Genomic DNA, 26,767 nt, shown 5'->3' on the forward strand with positions numbered 1-26,767 from the left:
CACTCCACTTGACTCTACTCCACTGTATAAGACTTTACCTCACTGTACGTTATTATACAACAATTCACTCTACACAGCTCCACAGTTCACACACTACTGTACTCTATGCAGCTCCACTCTACAACACTCTACTACACTACATGTCACTCTCTGACACTTTACCTATGTCTATACCCCTTCACTGTACTGTAAAACACTGTACTGTACCACCTTACAACACTATTCCACTCTATAATAATCTAGTCCAGTGTACAACACACTATGCAACGTTTTGTATGCCACTGCACCCACTTTACTCCACTCTACACTGACACTGTACTCCACTCTAACCCACTACTCCACTGTACAGCACTCCACTCTACGCCATTCTATTCCATTGTACTCTATAGCACTGTATGACAATCCACTCTACCACACTCCATTACACTGCACTGTACTGCACACCACACCACTCCACTCTACAAAAATCAAATAGACTGTATGACAATTTACTCTACAGTAGTCTACATCACTTTACAATATTGTACAACACCCCACTATACTCTACTGTACCACACGGTGTCGTAGGACTCTCGTTGTCCAACAAGACTACTGGATTTGGGCGGCAGCACCTCCGAGCGGGAGGGACTGAGTCTGATTCCACACCATGTGACAGCTGTCAGCCTAACCCTTTCAGCTAGCTAGCAGCACCCTACCTGAACCTGGGAGTTAAGGTGATTTGTGGCAGCCTATCCCATGACAATGTGAGACCCTCAGGGAAGTAGTGGTGGAACAGATCATACCCCTTTCTCTCAGTTATACACGACTCATACATGCAAAGATAAACAGAAGCAGTATTTGGTACAATAAATCTATTGAAGCATTTGAATTCTATGTAAAAAGCATGAATTGCGATTATTAGGATAATGGCATCATTAGAACGGTGACTAGGGAAGTGAATTAGAGAAAAGTCCCACCTTACTGTCACAATAGTGATTATAAAATCCCTACCTGCATTACTAAGTAATAGCAGTGTTAGCCCCAATCTGCCCATCTAGTCCCTGGAACATAACCTGATCCCCATACCTGTACTATAGGTAGAGAAGAGGTCTGTTGGTTGGCTGTGGCTCCTCCCACATAGATGAAGAGAAGAAGCAGTTTCAACAGAAACTGTGATGACAACGTGCAGTGGGAGGTTGAAAGCTGGCAGGAACATCCCTCTCAGATAGTGAAAGCAGTGAGGTGTTTTATAATAAAACATCCGATGTTCCAAGAACTGCCCAGATGTGACAATACATATTTCGAATGTGCAGGGTAGACATTGTACTCTTTGTACTGGCAATACCCAGTAAAGTATCATGTGAAGCCTAGGATTGAGCACAGGATGAAAATGTTGTACAAATAATTGAATAACAAATTCTGTCTGAAAGGGCAACTGATAAAATAATAAAAAATCTCCACTACATGAAGCTGTGCTAAACTATTAAGAGTAGTAAAATGAAATGCAACTAAGTGAAAGGGAACAGCCCGCAGGCCTAGAGCTGAAATAATGTGCCCGTGTAAGTGCTAAAATAACCCCACGAAAACAGTACTCCAGTTTATGACACTTTACCCCACTGCATGCTAAGCCATTCCACTCTACTGCACTCCATGCCACAAACGTCTACGATGTGCCACTCCACTCTGCAGCACTTTACTCCAATCTACACTACCTCACTCCAGCGTACTCCACAGCACTATACTCCACTGTACTACACTTTATTGCAATTTACACCACTGATTTATACTCTGCGCTATGCTGCTCCACAGCCCAACACCCTACTCCACTAAATGCAATTCCACTCTACAATTCTGTACCAAACTCTGGGCCTGATTCCAACTTTGGAGGAGGTGTTAATCCGTCCCAACAGTGACGGTAAAGTGACGGATATACCACCAGCCGTATTACGAGTTCCATAGGATATAATGGACTCGTAATACGGCTGGTGGTATATCCGTCACTTTACCGTCACTTTTGGGACGGATTAACACCTCCTCCAAAGTTGTAATCAGGCCCTCTATGACACTCAACTCTATTCTATTCACATTCCCTCTACGCCACTGTACTACACTGTATTACATTTGACGACACAGCAGTCAACTTCTCTCTATGATACACCACTCCACTATAGGACACAGCACTCCACTCTATGACATTCTTCTTTACTGTACTATGTGACACTCCACAGGATGATACTCTACTCTGTGATGCTCCACTGCATCCTAGCCCACCTAAAACACTCCACTCCACTTTACGACAGTCTACAACATCCTACACTACTGTTCGACATGCCATTCCATTGTACAACTTGATGCTCCAGTCTATGGGGGTGATTCCAACCTTGGCGGGCGGCGGTAGCCATGCGGCCGCAATAACGCGGACCCCATTCCAACATTCCCGCTGGGCCGGCGGGCGCTAACCAAGTTAGCGCCCGCCGGCCCAGCGGGAATGAGGCCTGTAACACAGGAGCCGGCTCCGAATGGAGTCGGCGATGTTGCGGCCGCGCGACGGGTGCAGTTGCACCTGTCGCGCTTTTCACTGTCTGCTAGGCAGACAGTGAAAAGCTGGCCAGGGCCCTTTTAGGGGACCCCTGCACTGCTCATTCCAGTGGTATGGGCAGTGCAGGGGCCCCCAGGGGCCCCAGGACACCCCTTACCGCAAGCCTCTTCCTGGCGGTGAAAACCGCCAGAAACAGGCTGGCGGTAAGGGGGTCATAATCCCCAGGGCAGCGCTGCTTGCAGCGCTGCCCTGGTGGATTATCCCAGCCGGGGCAAAAACGGCGGAAAACCGCCTGCCCAGGCGGGGCGACCGCGGCTTTACCGCCGCGGTCAGAATGGGGTTTGAAGCACCGCCAGCCTGTTGGCGGTGCTTCCGTCATTCTTGCCCTGGCGGTCCAAGAACGCCAGGGTCAGAATGACCCCCTATGTTACTTGAGTCCACTATATGAGACACCAAAGCTCCTACTATACCACTTATATTACTTAGTACTAGATCATAAGAAAACACAATACTCAGAGCTACTAAAAATAAAGGTACTTTATTTTAGTGACAATATGCCAAAAGTATCTCAGAGGATATACTCCCTTAGGAGGTAAGTAATATACACAAATTATATACACACACACCAAAATCAAGTAAGTAACAGTTAGAAAAGTAGTGCAAACACTGTAGAATCACAATAGAATGCAATAGGGAGAAATAGGCCTAGGGGCAACACAAACCATATACTCCAAAAGTGGAATGCGAACCACAAATGGACCCCAGGCCTAGTGTAGTGTGTAGAGGGTCGCTGGGAGTGTAAGAAAACACTAAAGGTGTCCAAGATACCCCGCCCCAAAACCCTGAAAAGTAGGAGTAAAGTTACCCTACTACCCCAGAAGACAGTAAAGTCGAGATAGGGGATTCTGCAAGGACAACAACTGACTGCAAAACACTGAAGATGGATTCCTGGATCTGAGGACCTGTAATGGAAGGGGACCAAGTCCAAGAGTCACGCAATTGCCAGGGGAGGCAGGAGCCCACTAAACCCCGGATGAAGGTGCAAAAGGGCTGCCTCTGGGTGGAAGAAGCCAAAGATTCTGCAACAACTGAAGGTGCCAGGAACTTCTCCTTAAGTAAAAAGATGTCCCACTGTGTGCTGGAGGATGCAGAGTTGTTTCCATGCAGGAAGACCACAAACAAGCCTTGCTAGCTGCAAGAGTCGTGGTTGAGGATTTTGGGTGCTACTAGGGCCCAGGAAGGACCAGGAGGTCGCCCCTTGGAGAAGGAGACAGAGGGGGCACTCAGCAACACGGAAAGCCCACGCAGAAGCAGGCAGAACCCACAGAAATACCTGAACAGGCACTTAGAAGATCTGAGGACGACAGTCGACTCAGAACAACAAAAGAGGGTCCCACAAAGTCGGAGTCCAACCCAGGGAGTTGGGCAATGCAGGACCGAGTGCTGGGGACTGGGCTAGGCTGTGCACAAAGGAAGTCTTGCAAAAGTGCACAGAAGCCCGAGCAGCTGCAGTTCACGCAGTACACAGGATTACTGTCCGGCGTGGGGTGGCAAAGACTTACCTCCACCAAATTTGGACAGAAGCGCCACTGGACTGTCGAAGACACTTGGACCCAGCTCCTGTATTCCACGGGCCACGCTCGTCAGGATGAGAGGGGACCCAGAGGACTGGTGATGCAGAAGTTTGGTGCCTGCGTTGGCAGGGGAAGATTCCGTCAACCCACCGGAGATTTCTTCTTGGCTTCCAGTACAGGGTGAAGGCAGACAGCCCTTAGAGCATGCACCACCAGGAAACAGTCGAGAAAGCTGTCAGGATGAGGCGCTACAATGTTGCTGGTAGTCTTCCTGCTACTTTGCTGCGGTTATGCAGGCGTCCTGGAGCAGTCAACGGTCGATCCTTGGCAGAAGTCGAAGAGGGAAGTGCAGAGGAACTCTGGTGAGCTCTTGCATTCGTTATCTGGTGAGATGCCCACAGGAGAGACCCTAAATAGCCCACAGCGGAGGATTGGGTACAGAGAAAGGTAAGTACCTATCAGGAGGGGTCCCTGACATCACCTGCTGGCACTGGCCACTCAGAGCTGTCCAATGTGCCCTCACACCTCTGCATCCAAGATGGCAGAGGTCTGGGACACACTGGAGGAGCTCTGGGCACCTTCCCTGGTGGGTGCTGGTCAGGGGAGTGGTCACTCCCCTTTCCTTTGTCCAGTTTCACGCCAGAGCAGGGCTGGGGGTATCCCTGAACCGGTGTAGACTGGCTTATGCAAGGAGGGCACCATCTGTGCCCTTCAAAACATTTCCAGAGGCCAGGAGAGGCTACTCCTCCCAGGCCCTTCACACCTATTTCCAAAGGGAGAGGGTGTAACACCCTCTCTCAGAGGAAATCCTTTGTTCTGCCTTCCTGGGACCAGGCTGCCCAGGCCCCAGGGGGGCAGAAACCTGTCTGAGGGGGTTGGCAGCAGCGGTAGCTGCAGAGGAGACCCTGGAAAGTTAGTTTAGCAGTACCTGGGCTCTCTGCTGGAGACCTGGGGATGCATGGAATTCTTTCCCCAATACCAGAATGCTATTGGGGTGACAATTCCATGATCCTAGATATGTTACATGGCCATGTTCAGGGTTACCATTGTGAAGCTACATATAGGTATTGACCTATATGTAGTGCACGCGTGTAATGGTGTCCGCGCACTCACAACGTCCGGGGAATTTGCCCTGAACAATGTGGGGGTACCTTGGCTAGTGCCAGGGTGCCCACACACTAAGTAACTTTGCACCTAACCTTCACCAAGTGAGGGTTAGACATATAGGTGACTTATAAATTACTTAAGTGCAGTGTAAAATGGCTGTGAAATAACGTGGACGTTATTTCACTCAGGCTGCAGTGGCAGTCCTGTGTAAGAATTGTCTGAGCTCCCTATGGGTGGCAAAAGAAATGCTGCAGCCCTTAGGGATCTCCGGGAACCCCAATACCCTGGGTACCTAGGTACCATATAAGAGGGAATTATAAGGGTGTTCCAGTGTGCCAATGAGAATTGGTAAAATTAGTCACTAGCCTCCAGTGACAATTTTAAAAGCAGAGAGAGCATAAACACTGAGGTTCTGGTTAGCCAAGCCTCAGTGATACAGTTAGGCACCACACAGGGAACACATACAGGGCTTACTTTATGAGCACTGGGGTCCTGTGTAGCAGGATCCCAGTGACACATAGGCAAAAACAAACATACATACAGTAAAAATGGGGGTAACATGCCAAGCAAGATGGTACTTTCCTACAGGTATGACAACAGGCTTTACAACACTCTCCTTCTCTGTACTTTACGACACTACACATAACAGCTCTCCACTTGTGACACTGGACTCTAGGATTTGAAACACATTTTTATTACAAATGTTTAAAAAAATTGAAATTCAATGAAAACACAAAGGTTAAAGCTTATTCTTAGATAGGAAAACGTATTTTCCTTATCCAAACCAAGTTTAAACTACACAAGCTGTAAACATTCTAAGGTTCTACTTATAACTTTAATTTACAATTGATCTATCGTCTTCAAATTATTATACGTAGTGGACCTCATTTCACACTCCTTCCAGCTCAATGTGCTTTAAAAATAATGGTAAGCTTTCCTGGGGTCATGAATTATTTGTCCCAGGGGACCCAAACTTTTGTTTCAAAGTTTCCTGGGGGATTTTTCTAAATTGTTGGTGGTACCAGTGCCTCTCTATGGGGTACCATAACAACTCCAATCTATAAAAATAGAAATGAAGCCCTTGCTAGGTATTATGGGCACTTTCAAGAGGGAGCAGTGATTGTTTTTATGAACAGTCTTGCTGCTTCACTGGTGAAGCAGTCCTGAGATTGCTTTTTAGAATATATTTAATTTGGTGTTCCAGCCCTACCAAGGACACCCTTAGTCTATTTTTCTTTTTAAGAAAATGGCAGGATGGGGAGCCAACACCTGCACTCTGTGCCCTTTTTTATTTATTTTTATTTTTAGTGGGTGCCCTGGTCTCACTCAGGGCACCCACAACATTAAAAGCCCTTGTGGCTGCGGGAGAAGACCCACGCAGCTCTGCTGTCTTCCCTGCCAGCAGCCATCCTGGGTCGTGGCAGGAGCCAAGTCTATTTATTTGCTCCTGCCAGGTAGAGCAGCTCTTGTTTCTGTTACTTCCGGGCGGGAGCAAAGGTACTTTCCTGCCCAAAAGAGTACAGGCAGGGAATTAGGTTTCCGTTCCTTGCCTGCACTCTCTGGGCAGGGAAGAACGCAGTGTCCCAGTGGATGGGGTACACAGGACAGTGATTAACTTTGTATTGAAGTGGGGTAGAGTCCTTGGGCCCATCCTATGGCTCCTGGAGGGGGGGCCCATGCCCCCTTCCTTAAATTACAAATATTTTGTTCCCATGTGCTGGGTTGCTCTGGGCCAGGAAAAGACTCAGCAAGGAGGCTGCACACCTTCTCGCAATGATTATATTTGCAAATCACCTCAGGCCCCAGAGGATGGGCTCCTCAGGCCATTTACTGGTTTGGGGAGATGGGACAGCATGCCCCCATTCCCTATAAAACTATATGAATCGCCCCGCCCTGCCCCTCCCCTCCCCCAGCCCAACCCTGGGGACTGAAATTGGAAACAGCAGATGCGCGCCCTGTTTGTTTTTTTAACTGCCTCTCTGATCTGCAGTACTACCGTGGTACCATAGTACCATTTATAAACATGTGTTTTCATCCCAGGGGTTTTGGGGACCCTTCAACCGGGCCTAGGGTGTCAGGGTATCCCTACCCAGCTCACATATGTTTTTTTACTTGTTTTTAGTACATGGGGATTGAGTCCACATGTCCTAAAATGGCTGAGAAACATCTTTGCTGATGTGAAGCAGCAAATCAGATCTAATCTTTTGATCTTCCAGGGGCGCAGTACTACAGCATCTCTACATATACATAAACTTTGACAATACCCTGTTAATTACTTCCCATATTACATCACTCATTGCATGTTCTATAACATCATTGATACCATCATTGCAGCATCTGAAATTACATTATTGATGACAAAACTGTGCACGGTGGTGGTGTGACCTATAGTTACTTTAGGGCAAGAATTATGGTTACTTCAGATAACTGTAACTGGTGAGTTTCAGTGGTTGTGTTTATTTGTTTAAAATGGTATGTTTAACTGACTTTTTCACATAACAATAGAGCTGCTTTAATTTAAACCTTTATTTTTTTCAGTGATTGTATAGATGTGTACATATACAGGGAGTGCAGAATTATTAGGCAAGTAGTATTTTTGAGGATTAATTTTATTATTGAACAACAACCATGTTCTCAATGAACCCAAAAAACTCATTAATATCAAAGCTGAATATTTTTGGAAGTAGTTTGTAGTTTGTTTTTAGTTTTAGCTATGTTAGGGGGATATCTGTGTGTGCAGGTGACTATTACTGTGCATAATTATTAGGCAACTTAACAACAAAAAAATATATACCCATTTCAATTATTTATTATTACCAGTGAAACCAATATAACATCTCAACATTCACAAATATACATTTCTGACATTCAAAAACAAAACAAAAACAAATCAGTGACCAATATAGCCACCTTTCTTTGCAAGGACACTCAAAAGCCTGCCATCCATGGATTCTGTCAGTGTTTTGATCTGTTCACCATCAACATTGCGTGCAGCAGCAACCACAGTCTCCCAGACACTGTTCAGAGAGGTGTACTGTTTTCCCTCCTTGTAAATCTCACATTTGATGATGGACCACAGGTTCTCAATGGGGTTCAGATCAGGTGAACAAGGAGGCCATGTCATTAGATTTCCTTCTTTTATACCCTTTCTTGCCAGCCACGCTGTGGAGTACTTGGACGCGTGTGATGGAGCATTGTCCTGCATGAAAATCATGTTTTTCTTGAAGGATGCAGACTTCTTCCTGTACCACTGCTTGAAGAAGGTGTCTTCCAGGAACTGGCAGTAGGACTGGGAGTTGAGCTTGACTCCATCCTCAACCCGAAAAGGCCCCACAAGCTCATCTTTGATGATACCAGCCCAAACCAGTACTCCACCTCCACCTGGCTGGCGTCTGAGTCGGACTGGAGCTCTCTGCCCTTTACCAATCCAGCCACGGGCCCATCCATCTGGCCCATCAAGACTCACTCTCATTTCATCAGTCCATAAAACCTTATAAAAATCAGTCTTGAGATATTTCTTGGCCCAGTCTTGACGTTTCAGCCTGTGTGTCTTGTTCAGTGGTGGTCGTCTTTCAGCCTTTCTTACCTTGGCCATGTCTCTGAGTATTGCACACCTTGTGCTTTTGGGCACTCCAGTGATGTTGCAGCTCTGAAATATGGCCAAACTGGTGGCAAGTGGCATCGTGGCAGCTGCACGCTTGACTTTTCTCAGTTCATGGGCAGTTATTTTGCGCCTTGGTTTTTCCACACGCTTCTTGCGACCCTGTTGACTATTTTGAATGAAACGCTTGATTGTTCGATGATCACGCTTCAGAAGCTTTGCAATTTTAAGAGTGCTGCATCCCTCTGCAAGATATCTCACTATTTTTGACTTTTCTGAGCCTGTCAAGTCCTTCTTTTGACCCATTTTGCCAAAGGAAAGGAAGTTGCCTAATAATTATGCACACCTGATATAGGGTGTTGATGTCATTAGACCACACCCCTTCTCATTACAGAGATGCACATCACCTAATATGCTTAATTGGTTGTAGGCTTTCGAGCCTATACAGCTTGGAGTAAGACAACATGCATAAAGAGGATGATGTGGTCAAAATACTCATTTGCCTAATAATTCTGCACTCCCTGTATATATATATATATATATATATATATATATATATATATATATATATATATATATAGATAGATAGATATGGCCTCCTATGTATGATATGGGAAAAAAGGCTGTAAATATGTCCCACAGGCAAATCCTAGGTTGGGCAGGCTTGATGCGGCAGGTGGGTAGCAGTGAGGAAACAAATAAACTAGTGCACACACTTCACTGAATCACCTGAAAACAGCCAACAGCTGTGGGTGCTTCCCATGCTTGGCTAGAACATTTTCTTCCAAAAATGATGCTGCATGCAGTACAAGACACTGCACAAGCGCACACTTTAAAGGGCCTGAAGTCGTCACATTGTACAATTTGCAAATTAAAATAGCTGTTGAACTTCTTATTGCAGTAAGAAATGGGGCAGTTTTTAATGTGTTTAATATTTCAAGGCTATACATTCACACTGCTTTATAAACCTTGCTTTCTCACAAAATTCATTTGCTTTCAAATGCACACTTTGTCCAATTTTTTTCAATGTTTTCTTGGGATGAGGACCTACCCTGGACCCCAAGTTTGTCCATTAGGCTTGCTCACTTCACGCGCTACATAAAAGTCATACCCAACTTTTACAAATGTCACCAGCCACCATTTCCTTACAATGCAAATTAAATCTATCAATGGTTTGCTACATCAAGAATCATGGATAAATTACCGACCTGTCAATGATGGTGATGTACATTCGAAAAGTGGAAGCTGTCCAAGAGGTACAGCTTCTGTTTTGTGAAAGCAGCTGTGTATCGTGGGAAGCAGGCATTGCTTCAGAACACTGCACACTCCCTCAGTTTTCCACCCTGCAGCGTGCCAGTTTTATTTTCTGAATGCAGCCTGTCGCTTCAATAAATAAAAGGCACCTTGAGGTCTTTAATGCAGGGATGGGGATCCCCTGTCATTCTTAATCCTTCGTTTCTGTATTTACGGGGATTCCCAAATTCGAATCCTGCCTAATAAATATCAGTGAGGACCAATTGTGCATACATTACCAAATGCCGTTTTTGCACTACAAAGGATTTGCTCCTCTTTCTTTGCAAAATGCAGACCGGGTCAAAAGGGAATTAGTGTACAGAAACACAAGCCTGTTTTATGACCCAGGCAAGAGTACATTAGCTCCGAAATTATTAGTGGAGGCAAAGTTTTTTTTTCTTCTAGGAAATGGAAAGAAACCATCACTGAGGAAATATGTCCATTGTGAGGCAAAGCCTTCGTGGGGAATAAACCCTGTATTTCAGAAGAAATTGACCAGTTCAGTTCAGTTCAGCAGGGAACAGCTCCATCACTTTGTCCAAAATGTCCATTTCAGTATTTTTTAAGATTAGCAATATCGTGTTTTATGGTTCGGTAAAGAATGCCGAATGCTCTTCGTCATTCTTTACCGAACCATAAAACACGATATTGCTAATCTTAAAAAATACTTGTAGGAGTCGTATACACAGAATATGGTTTAAAATAACTCCATTGATTTATGCACAAAGTGACTAGAAGATAAAGAAGGCCAATGAAAGCACTGCAAGGGGACTGAAATTGGAAACAGCAGATGCGCGACCTGTTTTTTTGTTACTGCCTCTCTGATCAGCAGTACTACCGTGTAGGCTTACAATGCATACGGTTATATAAAAAACGGAATGTGGGAATGGGGAATCAAGGTAATGCATTTTGACATTTTGCCTTCTGGATAATAGAAAGAATGAACTTTGAGAACATATTGGCATTGAGTGGACATTACCCGCCTGGAGTTGCGCATATTCTCTGGGTTGTCTCTCACTGTGACAGTCAGTTGATATTGTGGAACCTTCTCTCTGTCCAGCTGCCGGTTTACATAGATGATGCCGGTCTACAGGAGAAAAGAACAATTCCGTAAAGCTAAATAAAAAGGGAACGAAACAAATCACGCCTACTGCTGCATCATACTGAACAATTCTTTCACAACTCTGGGGGATATTTACAAGAAAGTGGTGCATCTGTCCCGATGCGCCACCTTTCTTGTGTGTCCCTTGCCCCACCTAATGACAGCATGGTTGCACCATATTTACAATACGGCACACTACGCGCGGTCGTTAGCACAATAGCATCAAAACTGTTGACGCTATTGTGGCGCTTTGTGTTTACGCTAGTGCAGCAAATCACAAGAAGGCCCATTGATTTCAATGGGTGCGTCATTTTAATGCCTGCTCTAAGCAGACGTAAAAAATGATGTAAAAAATGGCACAGTGAAATGTTGTACATTTCACTGCACCATTTATTCAAGCCTCCCTGCGTTGGAACGCCCCCCCTTGCTTACATTATGCCTGACACAAGCGTAATGTTTACAATGGTTTACAAAGTGGCACAATGCAACCATCGCACCATTTTGTAAATATAGCACAGTAGAAAGGCCTCCTTAACGCTGCCTTAGCATTAAAAAATGACGCTAGGGCGGTGCAAGGTGGCGCTAGGGGATTCTAAATATGCCCCTAAGTGTCTCTCACGTCACTCTTGACCAATGCGGACCCTGGTCTCATGTCTGCGCCTCTCTGCAGTACTCCGCTCAACACACGGCCTTCATGTACCTGTGATGTAGCCACCCTAAGTTAAATTTAGGGAGACCTTAGGCGATGTATACCACCTCCCCAGCGCATCACGTCTAAACATTATGAAAGATAACTGAGCTATGACTGGAATACGATTACACATTCTCATTGAAGGATGTATTAGAGTTCCTGCTGAGTCGTGTCCGAACATGGCAAAAGCTTGTTAAAGAGTGTGTGGCCTGTTTTGACAGCGCTTCTGTACTGTTAGCACTAACAGTGCAGCACTATCTCTGAATGCATGCACAGTGTGCACACAATGTGTATACCACAGCTTCAACGAGTCTTTCTCTCATATGAGCCTAACGTTGCCTCACTTACCTAAACTGCATCTCCACAATGTTTACTCGGCTCATTGTGCAATAAATAAAGTACGTGACTGAACGGCCAAAACAACATGCCACGGTACACTTTTGTACTCCTCATGCATGTTGGTGCCACTTAATGATTTTTAAACAAATGTTTGTCAATAGCGGCACCTCTCCGCGGCTCAGTTGAAAAGCAAGAGCATAAGTCACGAAGTTGTACGGGCAGGTACGATTTTCACAGACTTCCTAAATGCATGGAGATTTCTGAAAATGCCCAGGAGGATGCCTGGAAACCTTGGATACCCATAGATTAGTGCAGTGCTAAAATTGTAAATAAAACGTGCCGGTGCCCACAGTTCTCTACTCAAACACACGTCTGCTGCAGGTAAATGTGCGAGCACATGCTACTGAAGCAGCGGAATCTTAAAGCCATCTCGGGCCTTTTTAATCTATGTACAGCCACCCATTGCCCCTCAGCTCACTCCTGCAGCTATCTACTCTCTCCCTTTCTGGCGCTTTTCCGTTTTTCTCTTCCTCCGTCTTTCCCTTATGTGTCTTGTGCTCGCAGTAAATGCTTGAGACAGAAAAATAAGTGCCGGTGCCCCGCAGCAGAAACCACCAGCTCAAATTAAGCACTAGATTGGTGTATGCCGACTGACCACAAAGCTATTCCTATGGATCGGCTGCAGGCGGTAAATGGGCTGTTAGGGTTGATGTTGCTATTATAGCCGTATTTATGTTCACACTCAAAATATTTTTTCAAGTAGAGGTCTGTTCTCTTACACTTCCGCTATATATTTTCCCACTGGAAATTTGCTTAAATTAGAGCTGGCAAAATTAACCAGGGGAAAACTGCAAGGCATGCAGCAATTACAGCATAACTCATAATTCCCGTCCGTGCAGGAGAAATGCTACTGGGAATGTTTGTGAATAATCATACAATTCTTACTTCATTTCTGTTCCGAGCATTCACAAAGGCCTTTTCCCCACTCTCCCCATGTGAACAATCTGTAGTCCCACAACTTCCTGATACGTTCCATTAGTAAAAATCCCAATCAGGCACATTTTCTGCAATTCAAAAATCTAGCTGTGGCCACTCATTTCTGCAGATTTAAATTCTATGAATCCGGGTTTTGTCATTTGTGCTAAAATGTAACACAATTTCACAGAAAATATTCTGAGAACCAGGCATCTTTGTTTGATAGAGCACTGGTTATCTTTTCCGTGTCAGTAGGTAGCCCGGTAACTCAACAGTGCACAGGAGCAACAACCCCAAGCACAATACTGAGATGCACAGTAACGAGCCCTGTGTGCCCGCGATGGCTGGCCACTTTGATGTTATGATCTCTAATTCTTCATCAGCACACATCCCTTTGTAGAAGTACAAAGCTGACATCTCTCATACACTTTCCCCCCGAAGAGAAGAGCCGCTCACATTTTCATTGATGAAAAAGGTGCTGTCTGTATTTCCTGCGGTAATGCTGAAGGTGAGGAGGGCATTGCGCCCCAAATCGGCATCTCTGGCCAGAACGCGAATGAGGGAGGTGGACACTGGTGCATTCTCACTGATGGTTATGTTAAGAGGCAGATTGAGGATCAGGGGATCATTGTCGTTGATGTCCAGCACGTGAACTCCCACTACCACCTGGAAGAAGAAAAAATGGGTGTGAGCGGGAGCATAAGCGACAACACACTCTTCATTTGAGACAGTTACACAAACTGACTCTGGCCACAGACATCTAGTAATCTACATGAGCACATCTAAGCACAACTTGAAATGACAAATGTACCTAAATATACAAATAAAAGACAACCTCTCTGGGATATGGACGAGCACAACCCTGCACTCTGAATAGTCATTAAGAGTGGGTCTAAGCAGAGTGTGAAAAGCCATGTTGGACTGTGTTTGTATACAGCATTGTACTTCAGAAAGTGTGAATGACCAGTACCACCATAGTATGGCGAGCATATTCATAAATTCCTACTTTCCTTTAAGTTTCCAGGACCCGAAATGTTCAAGTGTGTCTACAAAATTGTCTGAATGTCTGATATCCTCGAACATGCCTCACTAGTTGGGTTTATATGTCGAAGTGCAAAGAAAGTTCAACGGTTTGAAGTACATTCTGTTTTGAGGCATTTAAGCATTGCAGGCCAATGAACCACATTCAGGCGCATGTTTACAAGCCCGTAGCACTGCCTTGCACTGTCTTAACATAAATTATTTTTACGCTAAGGCGGCATAAAGAAGGCCCCTGCTGTGCACCATATTTACAAAGTGACCCAATGCAAGCATTGAGCCACTTTGTAACCCCTTGTGCCACATTATGGCTGCACCAGGCATAATGTATGCAAGGACGGCGTTCCCCCACAAAGAGGACCAAACAAATGGAGCAGTGAAATTTACAAGCTTTCACTGCACCCTTTTTCTAACATTTTTAACGCCTGCCGAAGACAGGCATTAAAGTGATGCACTGCTGGGCATGTGCCATAATTGTTGGCGTTAATCCAGCAATGTTCCATAATTGTGTCAAAAATGTTGACGCTATTGTGCTAATGTGTGCCATTGTGCGCTGTATAGTAAATACAGTGATACAGTGGTGACGTTAGGGGGCGTAGGGCGACACAAGGAAAGTTGCACATCACAGCTGATGCGCCACCTCCTTGTAAATATGCCCCTCAGACTCCTGTTGAAGCCTCCAAAATGATCTGCTCTTTAGTACCACAACCTATCTTTCTCTGTACCTCTAGTTTTGTTTCCCTAGTGTTGCATTTGCAATATTCGGAGGGTTATCACTTGGATTAATCATTCTAACCCATTTAGGGCATTAGATATGATTCCCCTTATGCACCAGCATCCATGAAGCAACTGAAAAGGTGATAAATACGAAATAAATTATGTCATTCTAGAAGCAAGCAGGTTTTAAATAAATTAATTTCTCCTCTTCAAGTATCTAATGGCCATTTTGCAATAGAACAGGATTTTCGTGACCGTGGTGAGTGGATGTCTTTCATTAGTTACACTCCACAGACACCTTATAGTCCTGGGAAAAATCTGTCTGCAGATTATTTAAATCAGCTATTCACGGGATGCCCTCCGCTGCAGTGACGTTGGAGGTGTAAAGCTGTGCACTGTGGCGCAGGTTTCTGTGCTCAGGACACCCAGGGTTACCTGTCACAAGATTTGTGAGTACCCAGGTTGAGTAAAGGGGAGTAGTAGGGAGAAAAATCGATCGGGCTGCTGCTGCACTTGCAGCTATTATCCAGTGGCAGCCGGCAGCTTTAGGAGGGAGGGGGGCAGGCGGAAGGCACGCACACACTCATACTTTCACACACACACGCACGCACATCCATTAACAACACTCATAACATTTAATCATGCACGCACGCACCAAACATTCATTTTAAAAAATCACACACACAGACTCTTTCTTTCACACACACATGCACGTATGGACATCCATTAAAAACACTCATAACATTCAAAGATGCACGCATGCACTAAACATTCATTTTAAAAGATCACACGCACACACTCATTCTTTCACACACACTCGCATGCACATCCATTAACAACACTCATAACATTCAAACATGCACGCACGCGCCAAACATTCATTTTAAAAGATCACACACACACACACTTACCTTCAGTCTCGGAGGTCCCAGGAGGGTTGAGACCACTGCCTTTCCTCATTGGCTGACCCCAGGTCAGCCAATGAGGGATGGCAGCAGTCCCAACCTAATCACAGAGTGGGATGGAATCAGTGAGACTGCTGATCCCACCCCACTCTGTGACGAAGTGTCACTGATTGACACTCGCCCTGGGCGCTTCAGGGATTAAACCTGAAGCGCCCAGTTCGAAGTCAATGGGTGACGCTTTCCTCGTCACCCAGGGGAGGGCCTCGAGGCACCTTTGCTAAGCCGAGGAGGTCACGCCCATAGGAGCTGTGACCTCCTCAGCCCAGCAAAGTTCAGCTCAGGCAGCCAGAAGTCTGTGCAAATCGCGCATGTCTGCTCCTGGCTGCCTGACATGAACATGAAGAGTGTATGTCAGGCTGACCTTTGTACAGCCTGACAGACACTCTTCATGAGGGGCAAAAGGTGAGGGAGCATGGCCCCTCCGCCCTAAAGGACAGGCCGTGCCTGCTATTATCCCTCTACTTTGCCAAGTGCGCTACTGACACCAACCCCGCCTTGTCTGCAACCAACTTTGCACTGACACACTCTGAAGCTTCGTTCTGTTTTTATTGGCTTTTGTGCCAGCTTCTGAAATAACTTAATTTCTACTGGAAATAGTGGGCTTCAGCACAGGGGTCTCTGACCCTGCGTTCAAATGGAGTCAGCAAACAACAGGGAATGCTGTAGAGACAGTGTCATAAAACTTCAATGGGCTACATTAAGCAAATCAGCCTAAATAACTGGAGCACGAGGCCTTCGATAGGGCTAACTGGGGTAGCACATAGAAGTGTGGATCCATATGCCATGTTACAATAAATCACAGTAGGCAAGACTGGAGCCACAAACTGGGGTGTCAGAAGCTGACACTGTGTCAGGAGAAATCCTCAGCGCAGCCCGTCCCTGTGTGACTGCAGTTGTAAGTGGACACTAAAGTGGACAACAGGATATATTCCTGTGAACTTTTAGGAGCTCCCAACACAGCTAATTGTTCAATCAGCAAAGAAACACCAGTCGTAGAAATAGTCAGTTTGTCATGGAGCTGCTAGTGTGCGCTTATAGGCTTGCTCATCTGAACTCATTACTACAGCAGTTACTCCTTCTATGCCGTCCTTCTCGCAGATATGCCCCACAGGCAGTGGTATGTGCTCACTCACTCAATCCTATACCCTTCAGGCACAGTGTAGCCATCTATGAAGAAGAAATATCTCCTTTTACCTGGCATATTACTTTTTTTGCATTTTGGTTCACCTTGCACCCCTCGCTTACTTTAGGTGATAGGGGAGCATTGTAGGGTTGTCCAGAAGGACTCACCTGTTCAAATAATAGCACTGAGAGCTTCGGAGTTGGCAAAGCGCATTCTAGTTTTGATTGAACTTCATCCTCCCAGTGCTCAAAAGTAATCAGAGAAACACTTTGCAAATATAGGACCACATCTATCAAAGTTTTGCTTGAGCCATGCAAGATAACACGAGGGCAACACTACCTAGATGAGATTTACCAAGCCACTCAAGGCCACTTTCTGTGGCCTTGTGGTACTTTGTGAATCTGGAGTAACACAAGGCAGCGCAAGTCAGTGCCTTGCGTTACTCTGCCTATGGAGGCATTCTGTGGGTGCAGTGTGGGTGCTCCCACACACCCATGGATTTTGGCACATTACCAGATTTTCCATGAGTGGTAGACATGGGAACGTGTCAAACTGCTACGCCTTTGCAGTGGAGGTGTGATGATGAGAATTTTCTTTATTTCTCCTCGTTTATTCATCTTTCTATGTGTGCTGCCTCAAAGGATCGTTTTTGTGCAAAACAATCCTGCCTACAAGGAAGGCACCGCTAGGCAGAAAAAAGTGTGCCAGACCCAGGAGATAGCAGGAAAGGTTACTGTTGATAGATATGGTGCATTCCTGCCCTCCTCCTTTCACCCAGCGCTGCGCAGCAAGTTGTCTTGCTGCATTGCGTTGTGTGAAAAAATGATAAGCATGGCCTGCTGTTTTTAGAACTGTGCCCTCTAAAGCTCTTTGAGGTTTTATGGAGGATGGGAGGGGCTGTGACACAATAGGATTTTTATTTTGTAAGCAAGTCATCTTTCATTTAAGGTTTCCACTTTAAAAAACAGAATGTAAGTGGTTCTGTATTTTTTAATTATATAAAATCCAGATCGATTAGTGGCATTAAGTATATTTTAGAATTCTCATTGGTAGAGGAGTTAGCACACAGGGGTCATGCCACTTCGCTACAGAAACGTAAAGTGCCACTTTAATTGGTCACACATTAATCTTTGTAATGTGGGTTATTTCTATATCTTCTTTTAAAAGGAGAAGATATATGTATCATTTTCAAATAATTTGAGATGCACTTCTGAACTGTGAATTATAATTTTAACCTGATGAGGCTTTGATTAATTATCAATGAGAGCTGAAACATGCCTTGACGCTTGATATAATTGCCACTGCACCACCAATAGCTGCACCCCAGAAACGTTATGAAGTATTAGTGGGGCGCCAGTATAAAGTTTGGCTAGTGACTCACTTGTCCAACCTCAACGCTCAATCAGTGTGTAAGTATTAAAAGAATATCAAACCGGGACCGTCTTTCACTGAAGGAGTTCTGCCACGTTCGGTACATCACACAGAGCTAAAAAGTAACACTTTATAAAATCCCTAAATAAACAGACATCGGGAGTTAATTGGTAGCAATCACATAAGACATGGAGACTCAAAACAGAAAAGAGGTAAATATTTACATTTGTCTTGTAATTTAACAGCCCCAAGGGATAATGACCTCTGGTGTCCGGTAGACAGGACGCTGCCTGGCAGTGTATTTTAATTTATCACACTAGTCTTGATGCTTGAGGCGAAAGCACCGCAATCTATATTTACAAACTAACTCAATGATAACCATTTAATCAACTTTCTAAGGGTGAAACTCAGTCTGGAGCTATTAGGACTTAAAGCAGTTTCTATTTAGTCAAGCACAGATCCTTCCAAAGGAGTTATTAGCCAAAGAGCCACCGCACCGGGCTCAATGGGCTGAGGGCATGTGAAGGAGTAAGGGGACAACTTAAGAACAGGATCTATATGGTGCCTGTTTACTGCTGGACAGGTGATAGTTCTGAACCAATGAAACAGAAATATTGGTTGTTTTTTTAAAACAGCAAAAACGACTTAAATTGTTTTGAAAAAATAATGCAGAAACATAATGGAAGCTTACCGTGGAGCTGAACGGAGGAATCCCTCTGTCTGTCGCCAAAATGGTTATGTTGTAAAATTCGATATTCTCTCGGTCCAGTTCATAATCTTTTCGAACTCGCAAGTCACCCTCCACAGGGGAAACCACAAACTCACCTGAGGTGAAGAATAACAATCAGACCTGTGTATTTGAAGTTGTAGTTGTCCAGAATGTTTCTCAGCACTTATGAAACCAAGACGCAGAAATGGAACACATCACTGGTAATATTATAGCACAACCGCATTTACAACAAGCTAGCTTTACTTGTGAACCATTGCCCCTCTTTTTATTGATAACGTCGCATTTGTCACAGAACATACACAATAACTGTGACAGATGAGTGGCCAGATGAGGTGGACAGGACAGCCTCCCTCACAGAAGACCCAGATATTTTGGCCAGTAGAATAATGTGGTCCTCATTTACGATACCCCAGCGGCACACTGTTCCTCTAGAGCATCATTTCTTTTGATGCTCCGGTGGCGCAGTGTGCCATGCCATATTTACAAAGCCACCTTCCATGGCTTGTCATGGCCTTGAAAATATGGATCCCTTTCATGCATAACACTGCGTGAAAGTAGTGTTCCACGGGTGTTGCTAGGGGTGTCCCCACGCAACACCCATGGAATCTGAAGGAATCGGATGCATTTCCAGATTTACAAGTCTGGGAATGCGTCATATTCCTATGCCACTTCATTCAGGAGTAGCATAAGAATGACGCAACTGGGAGAAATATCTTTCTTTCTCCCCATTTTTTGCAATCTGCAGCACACATAGAAAGAGGAAGATAACTCTTTTGATTGTTTTAGTGCAGGAAGGTGTCCAGTGGCGGCCGGCAGCTTTAGGAGGGAGGGGGGCAGACGGGAGGCACACACACACACATTCACATTCTTTCACACACAGACACGCGTGCATGCACATCCATTAACAACACTCATAACATTCAAACACACACGCACGCACCAAACATTCATTTTAAATGTTCACACACTCACGCACGCACACACATCCATTAACAACACTCAACACTCACACCATTCAAACATGCACGCATGCATGCACTAAAACATCACACACACACTCATTCTATCACACACGCATGCACGCACATCCTTTAACACTCATAATATTCAAACATGCACGCACGCACCAAACATTCATTTTAAAACATCACACACACACACACACTTATCTTCAGCCTCGAGGTCCCAGGAGGGCTGGGACTGCCACCTTCCCTCATTGGCTGACCATAGGTCAACCAATGAGGGAAGGCGGCAGTCCCAGCCTCGTCACAGAGTGGGATGGGGTCAGTGAAACTGCTGACCACACCCCACTCTGTGACGAAGTGTCACTGATTGACACTCGCCCTGGGCGCTTGAGGGCTTAAACCTGAAGCGCCCAGGGCGAGTGACAATGGGTGACGCTTTCCACCTTTGCTGAGCAGAGAAGGTCACACCCATAGGAGCTGTGACCTCCTCAGCCCAGCAAAGTTCAGCTCAGGCAGCCAGGAGTCTGAGCAAATCGTGCATGTCTCACTCCTGGCTGTCTGAGCTGAAAATGAAGAGTGTCTGTCAGGCTGACCTTTGTTCAGCCTGACAGACACTCTTCATGAGGGGAAAAAGGTGTGGGGGGGGGGTGGCCCATCCGCCCTAAAGGACGGGTCCCACCTGAAGGTGTCCCTTCATGCACAAAAACAATCATCCAGCAATGCAGGCATCCTTGCACCATGGTGCAAGGGTGTCTGCATTGGCTCTTGGCAGCAATTTGTGCACCAGCGCTGGGGGAGAGAACAGAAATGTGCCACATCGTGTAGGTACTGCGCATTTCTGCCATTTCCCGGTGGTGCAGGGCAAGGCAGTTGCTCCACCGCCCTGCACCACAGGCTTGTAAATTAAGCCCAGGATCTCTGAGGCTGCTTTAGGACCCGCTCAAGGAGTGTGGACCAGTTGGTTGTGTCCGATAGCCGATGACTTCCTGTAAAACCCAGATGGTTGTGTCTCACACAAGATAAGATCTGGAGGCGAGTGTTTATGGAATAGTTGAGAATTGGGCAATCTGAGATTTTCTCAGAGCACACTCATGGGTTTTGAGGACATGATAGGAGTGGTAATAGTACATAAAGGGTTTCTGACCTTTGAAGTTCAAATACCAACTGGCAACATTTAAAGTCATGCTGAGGGATGGTGGGCAGTGATGCTCGAACAATTTTCAGAGTGTGGATGCTGCCATCAATGTTACTTCGCAGAAGTCATAGGATTGTGAAAAATCCAACCGTCACAACGAACAAATGTAGCAAATGAGCCAATGTGCACCATCTACATAAAGTGCTTCCATTAGTTTGGATCCTGTTATAATCTTTGTTTACATCACACTTCAGAGTAAAAAATGGGTCTCATTTATGCTTTCCTTGCAGCTGATACATTTTAAAATATTTGTACCGTTCACTTACAGGTATTTAAATGTGTATTTAGAAAATAATGGCAACCTACTTTCACGCTTCCAGTACCCTTGCAAGATGGTCACATAGAGCAGTGTACAAACTTCTCTCCTTTTGCAGTCGAGAAAAAAAAGTAAACACCAATATATTTTTTTTAATCAGAAGCCATTGCCTGGCATTTGACCCCAGTCTTTGAGCGCATTATAAATGCGTCTTTGAAGGCATCTTTATTGCTCATTTATTTCTTCATTTTGGTTATTTTGGGGCTGCCGAAGCACCTCCGCACCCTTACTTCCAATACCTTCGATGGTGGGACATCTCTAAGAGCCAAACTGTGGTGTCAAAGGCTCATGGGTTTTTAGGGGTGGATATCTGCTAAGGGTCTTTTTGAGCTGGTTGGAGGTCTCTATGAGTGTGCTAGGGTGTCTGAAGAGACTGTCAGGCGCCTCGGCATTGGCTAAGGGTTTCAAGGGGTCTGTTGGGGATGTCTTAAGACAGACTGCAGGAATGCGAGGGACATATGATGAGATTCAATGGCAGATTTTGGGTGCCTGAAGATGGCAGAAAGCAATTTGAGGGTCTGCCAGAAGTATTTAATACTAGAATATGAGGGTCTAATTCTGACTAAAGATTTCGATGGCCTGGGTCAGGGTCTCGGAATGCCTGCTATGAGTCCATGAAGGCCCGCATAAGGTAAAACTTTCCTCCCTCCAGGTCTGTGTATTTGTAATCAATGCATGTGTCATTAAACAAGAAAAGTTGCTTAAAATGTATCTCTGAGTGGGACTCCGCTAAGGACAGGTTGTTTTACTTTCCTCTCACAGTACTATGTGAACAGTGGTGTCTAAAATGCTTCACAGTTACTCGTTCGGTTTGCAGTTTTCCAACATGTGCACAGATCTCAGTGCTTAATTTGTGCTTGTTGCTTCCGGTGTGGAGCACCGGCACTTATTTTTGAGGGCCAGGGATTATTTTTCTGCCTCAAGCATTTACTGCGAGAAAAAGACACATATGGTAAAGACGGAGGAAGAGAAAAACGAAAAAGCGTCACAATAGGAGAAAACAGAAAGCTGCAAGAGTGATCTGAAGGGGCTTAATGGATTGAAGAGGCCCGGGATGATTTGAGGATTACGTTGCCTCAGTATTCCGTGCTTGCATATTTAATTGCAGCAGCCTCATGTTTGAGAGGAGGGCTTTGGGAACCGACACCTTTTTTTTTTTTTTTACAATTTAAGCACTGACAAATCTGGTCGTTTGATAAATGTACCTTAAGTCAACTCATTTTTTTAAAAGAGGAATTTCTCAGTGAGGTCTCAATGAGTGCATTCACAAATGAGTTGCGTGCTTAAATTTGGATTTTATTTTGAATTATTTCAGACGTCTCCTGCACACTACTTTCATTTTCAAAATCTGGTTACATTTCTTCGCTGGTTTTCTGGTTCTCAGTTCGATGTGGCTCATGCATACCAAGTTTCTCAATGTAGGAGGAAGGCTCAAGATCTTTAAGCTAAAAATGCTATTTAGGTTCTTTCTCTTAAAATGTCCTCAGCCCTAATGGAAGTTAATCCTGAAATTAAGTTCCACCGTTTTATTAACTACACCTCCTTCTTAGGTGTTCCCAAAGGACAGCATGTATATGAGAGCTTTACTTGTAGTGTAGTGTATTGTAGTATAGTGTAGTTTAGTGAAGATTTGACCTGTTTTAGTTTAGGTCCATCATCTGTATGAAAGGCTGGCAAAATATTTGCATACTTTGTTTTTTGAGTGAAAATTTAGGAACCCAAGTTTTACTTTTTATTTTCAAACATCAAATGAGAGCACTATCCATTTTTAGGTTGAAGTCTGCCAGATAGCACTGCTTTCTGGTTTGCTAGCGACTGCTTGCGGACATTCTGAAAGCCTCCTTGGGAATGCATTCCTCCTATTGCTTACTATTGGCTTTGAGTTTCGTAACTCATATTTGCCTGCTTTCTCTTTGATGGAACTATTTGATTTAGGCTGTTCAGCTTGGGTTGGTCCTTCTGGTGGAACATATCCTATTTACTCTATTCATCCACAAGTGCTCACTTTCTGTAAACAGGCCTTTAAATCTTGTTCTTATATTATCATATTTGCTGTGCATTCAAAGACAGAGGTCAAATGCCTGGGTCGTTCTTCCAAGGAAGCTTGGAGTTTACATTTTTGTTTCTGACATTTAAAGTAAGAGGGTTTCTGTGTCAATCTTGCTGTAAAAGGAAAGGCTTTTTAAATAAAGCATATTATTTTGCAATTATAATGTGTGCTGGAAACAAATATTTTAATACAAGCAAAATAAAATCAATACACTAGGTGATGACATTTCAACACATCATTGTTTGTTCACAGTATATTTTTATCAGTAAAACTGTATATCAGGCATATGTAATGGTCATTTCAATTGAAAATGTGTTGTCTCTAATGGCAATGTGCTACCACACCATGCATACTCCACACTATACCGTTCCACTCTGCACCAGTCAGTTCTAAAACACTCTGCTCCACTCTGTGCCCCTCAACATTGTGCAACTCTGCAACACAACACTCCATTTTACAACACTCCACTCGAATCTAAGACACAACTCCCCACTCTGTGACAACCCACTCCACTCTACGACACTCCACTCCATGTCACTCTTTTCCACTCCATGTCACTTCACACCACTCTTAGACATGCCACTCCACTCTACGACACTGCACTCCACTGTTCGACATGCCTCTCCACTCTATGCCTCTCTGCTCGAAGACATTTTGTGATATGATACTCTACAACATGCCACTCCATTCTTCTCCATGGCATGCCACCCCACACCACTCCACTCTACTGTACGACATGCCACTCCACTCTATGCCACTCCACTCTACACCACACCACTCTATGCCACTCCACTCAATGTCAATATGTAACACACCAGTCTAGTCTACAACACACCAATCCACACCACTCCTCTCTACACACTACACCCTACGCCTCTCCACTCTAAGCCACACTACTCTATAAAACATTATAACACTCCACTCTACAACATTAAATTTTATGACACTCTACTCCACTCTGCAAAAGTTAATTCCACTCTACGACACTCAATCCTATGTGACTCCACTCTACTCCACGACACTCTACTCAATGAGACTCTACTCCAGTCTATGCCACTCCACTCTACAGAACTTTACTCCACTCTATTACACTATACTCCATTCCACAAAACTCAGTCTATGCTACTCCAAGCCATGCTACTCTATGACACACTACTCCACTCCACTACACCACTCTTGGCCACTTCACTCTAAGCCAGTCCACTCTAAGACACTCTACACAACCCTCTGCCATTCTACTCCACTCTACGACACCTCACTCTGTGACACTCCACTCATCATCACTCCATTCCACCCCAATCTATGACACTTCTATGCCATTCCACTCTACGCTACTCAACTCTATGCCACACCACTTTATGACACTCCACTGTACGACACTCCACTCTATGACACTCTACATCACTCTACTCCACTCAACTCAACACCACTCTGCTCCAGTCTACTCTGCTCCAGTCTATAACACTCTACTCCACTCTATGACAATCCACTTGATGACACTCCACAACACTCCAATTTACCACACTCCACTCTATGCCACTCTGCTATAAAACTCTAGACCACTCCACGCTATGAAAATCTTCTCCACTCTACTCTACAACACCGTACTCCACTCCCCAAAATTACCCCTAAACCACGCCATGCCACTTTACTACACTTTATGCCACTCCACTCTACTTTACAACACTTTACTCCACTCTATGCCACTACACTTTATGCCACTCCACTACACTCTGCCCCACTTTAGACCCCTCCCCTCTACAATATTACACTCTACTTCATTCTATGACACTCTATTCCCTCCATGACACTCCACAACATTTCACAACACTCTATACCACTCAATTCTAAGGTACTCTACTCCAGTGTATGCCATTCCACTCTACGACAATCTATTACAGTCTATGCCATGACACTCTCCTCCACTGTATGCAACTCCTTCTACACAACTCCACACCACTTTACTCCACTCTACACCACTACACTGTCTCTACGACACTCTGTTGCACTTTACACCGCTCCACTGTATGAGACTCTTCACCACTCAATGCCATCCACTCTACGTCCAACCACTCTACTACACTCTACTCTACTCTCTCGACACTCCACAACAATCCATGACACTCTATGCCTCTACGCCGCTGCACTCTATGCCACTCCAAGACACTCTACATCACTCTATGCCACTCCACTCCACACCATTCCACAACACTCAACTCTATTCCATTCTATTCTTTATCACTCTTATGTACTCTATGCCACACCATGCTACTCTACACTACTCCATGACACTCTATGCCACTCCATGACATTTTACATCACCCCATGACAATCCAGTGACACTCCATAACTTTTAACTATGATGAACAGCAGCCCCGTTGGTGTACACATTGCTAAAACACATTGGTGAAGCCAATTGTTCTTGCATAGGTGAGATCTATCTGCTTTGTCAGTGCTTGTTATGAGGAGGGTGCTTGTTCTTTCTGCTGTGAGGTGTGTCAGTCATGCCCTCACATGGCCTCTTATATTTCTCTGGATCTGAGCTGAATTTTATAGACTAAGTGGCTTGTTTACAAGCCCCTTGCGCCGCTGCTGCATCACTTTTTCCCATAAAAAAGTGATGCATGAGTGGCGCAAGGGGCTTCCATTAAGCCCCTAAGTTTATTGTTCTCTAACCTGAAAACGCCTACTGGAGCAAAGATGTTTTTCTGTCGGTAGCCACTCAGATGGCAAGCTCAGCTTAGAATTTAGACCACACACAGGTTCACAAAAAAGCCCAATATATCATAATATTTTCACTCTTAGCAAGTGCATCTTAAAGGTATTTTGAATTTGAACTGTAACTTTTCTATTTCCTGTAACTTCCCCCTTTGAGCAGTCTGCACAAACTTTCAGATTGTGTGCATGTACGTTTTTTAAAAATGTCATGTAGAATTGATAAACAGAACCAATCACTTTCTTCTCTTTCATTTAGAAATGTAAGGGATCCTCTTAAAGCATACGGGAAAGGAAATGTTTATTAAAAGGTTGCTACACAACCTTAACTCTCCTCCAAATACACAGCTCATGATCTCTTGACACATGACATTACAATGAC

The 26,767-nt window shown here is 44.7% G+C and overlaps 1 protein-coding gene across 1 annotated transcript in view; it reads right to left on the bottom strand.

Annotated features, from left to right (window-relative positions):
* The window catches only part of LOC138300789 (cadherin-23-like), an 834,147-nt gene that overhangs the window by 347,033 nt on the left and 460,347 nt on the right, over positions 1–26,767 (bottom strand). The window contains exons 9-11 of the mRNA XM_069240562.1: positions 19,106–19,239; positions 13,657–13,866; positions 11,073–11,180 (exon numbers count right to left, since the gene is read on the bottom strand). Coding sequence (XP_069096663.1) covers positions 11,073–11,180; positions 13,657–13,866; positions 19,106–19,239 — 452 coding nt within the window. The remainder of the gene's footprint in view (positions 1–11,072; positions 11,181–13,656; positions 13,867–19,105; positions 19,240–26,767) is intronic.

The sequence above is a fragment of the Pleurodeles waltl genome, chromosome 6 (genome assembly GCF_031143425.1).
Source record: "Pleurodeles waltl isolate 20211129_DDA chromosome 6, aPleWal1.hap1.20221129, whole genome shotgun sequence".
NCBI lineage: Eukaryota > Metazoa > Chordata > Amphibia > Caudata > Salamandridae > Pleurodeles > Pleurodeles waltl.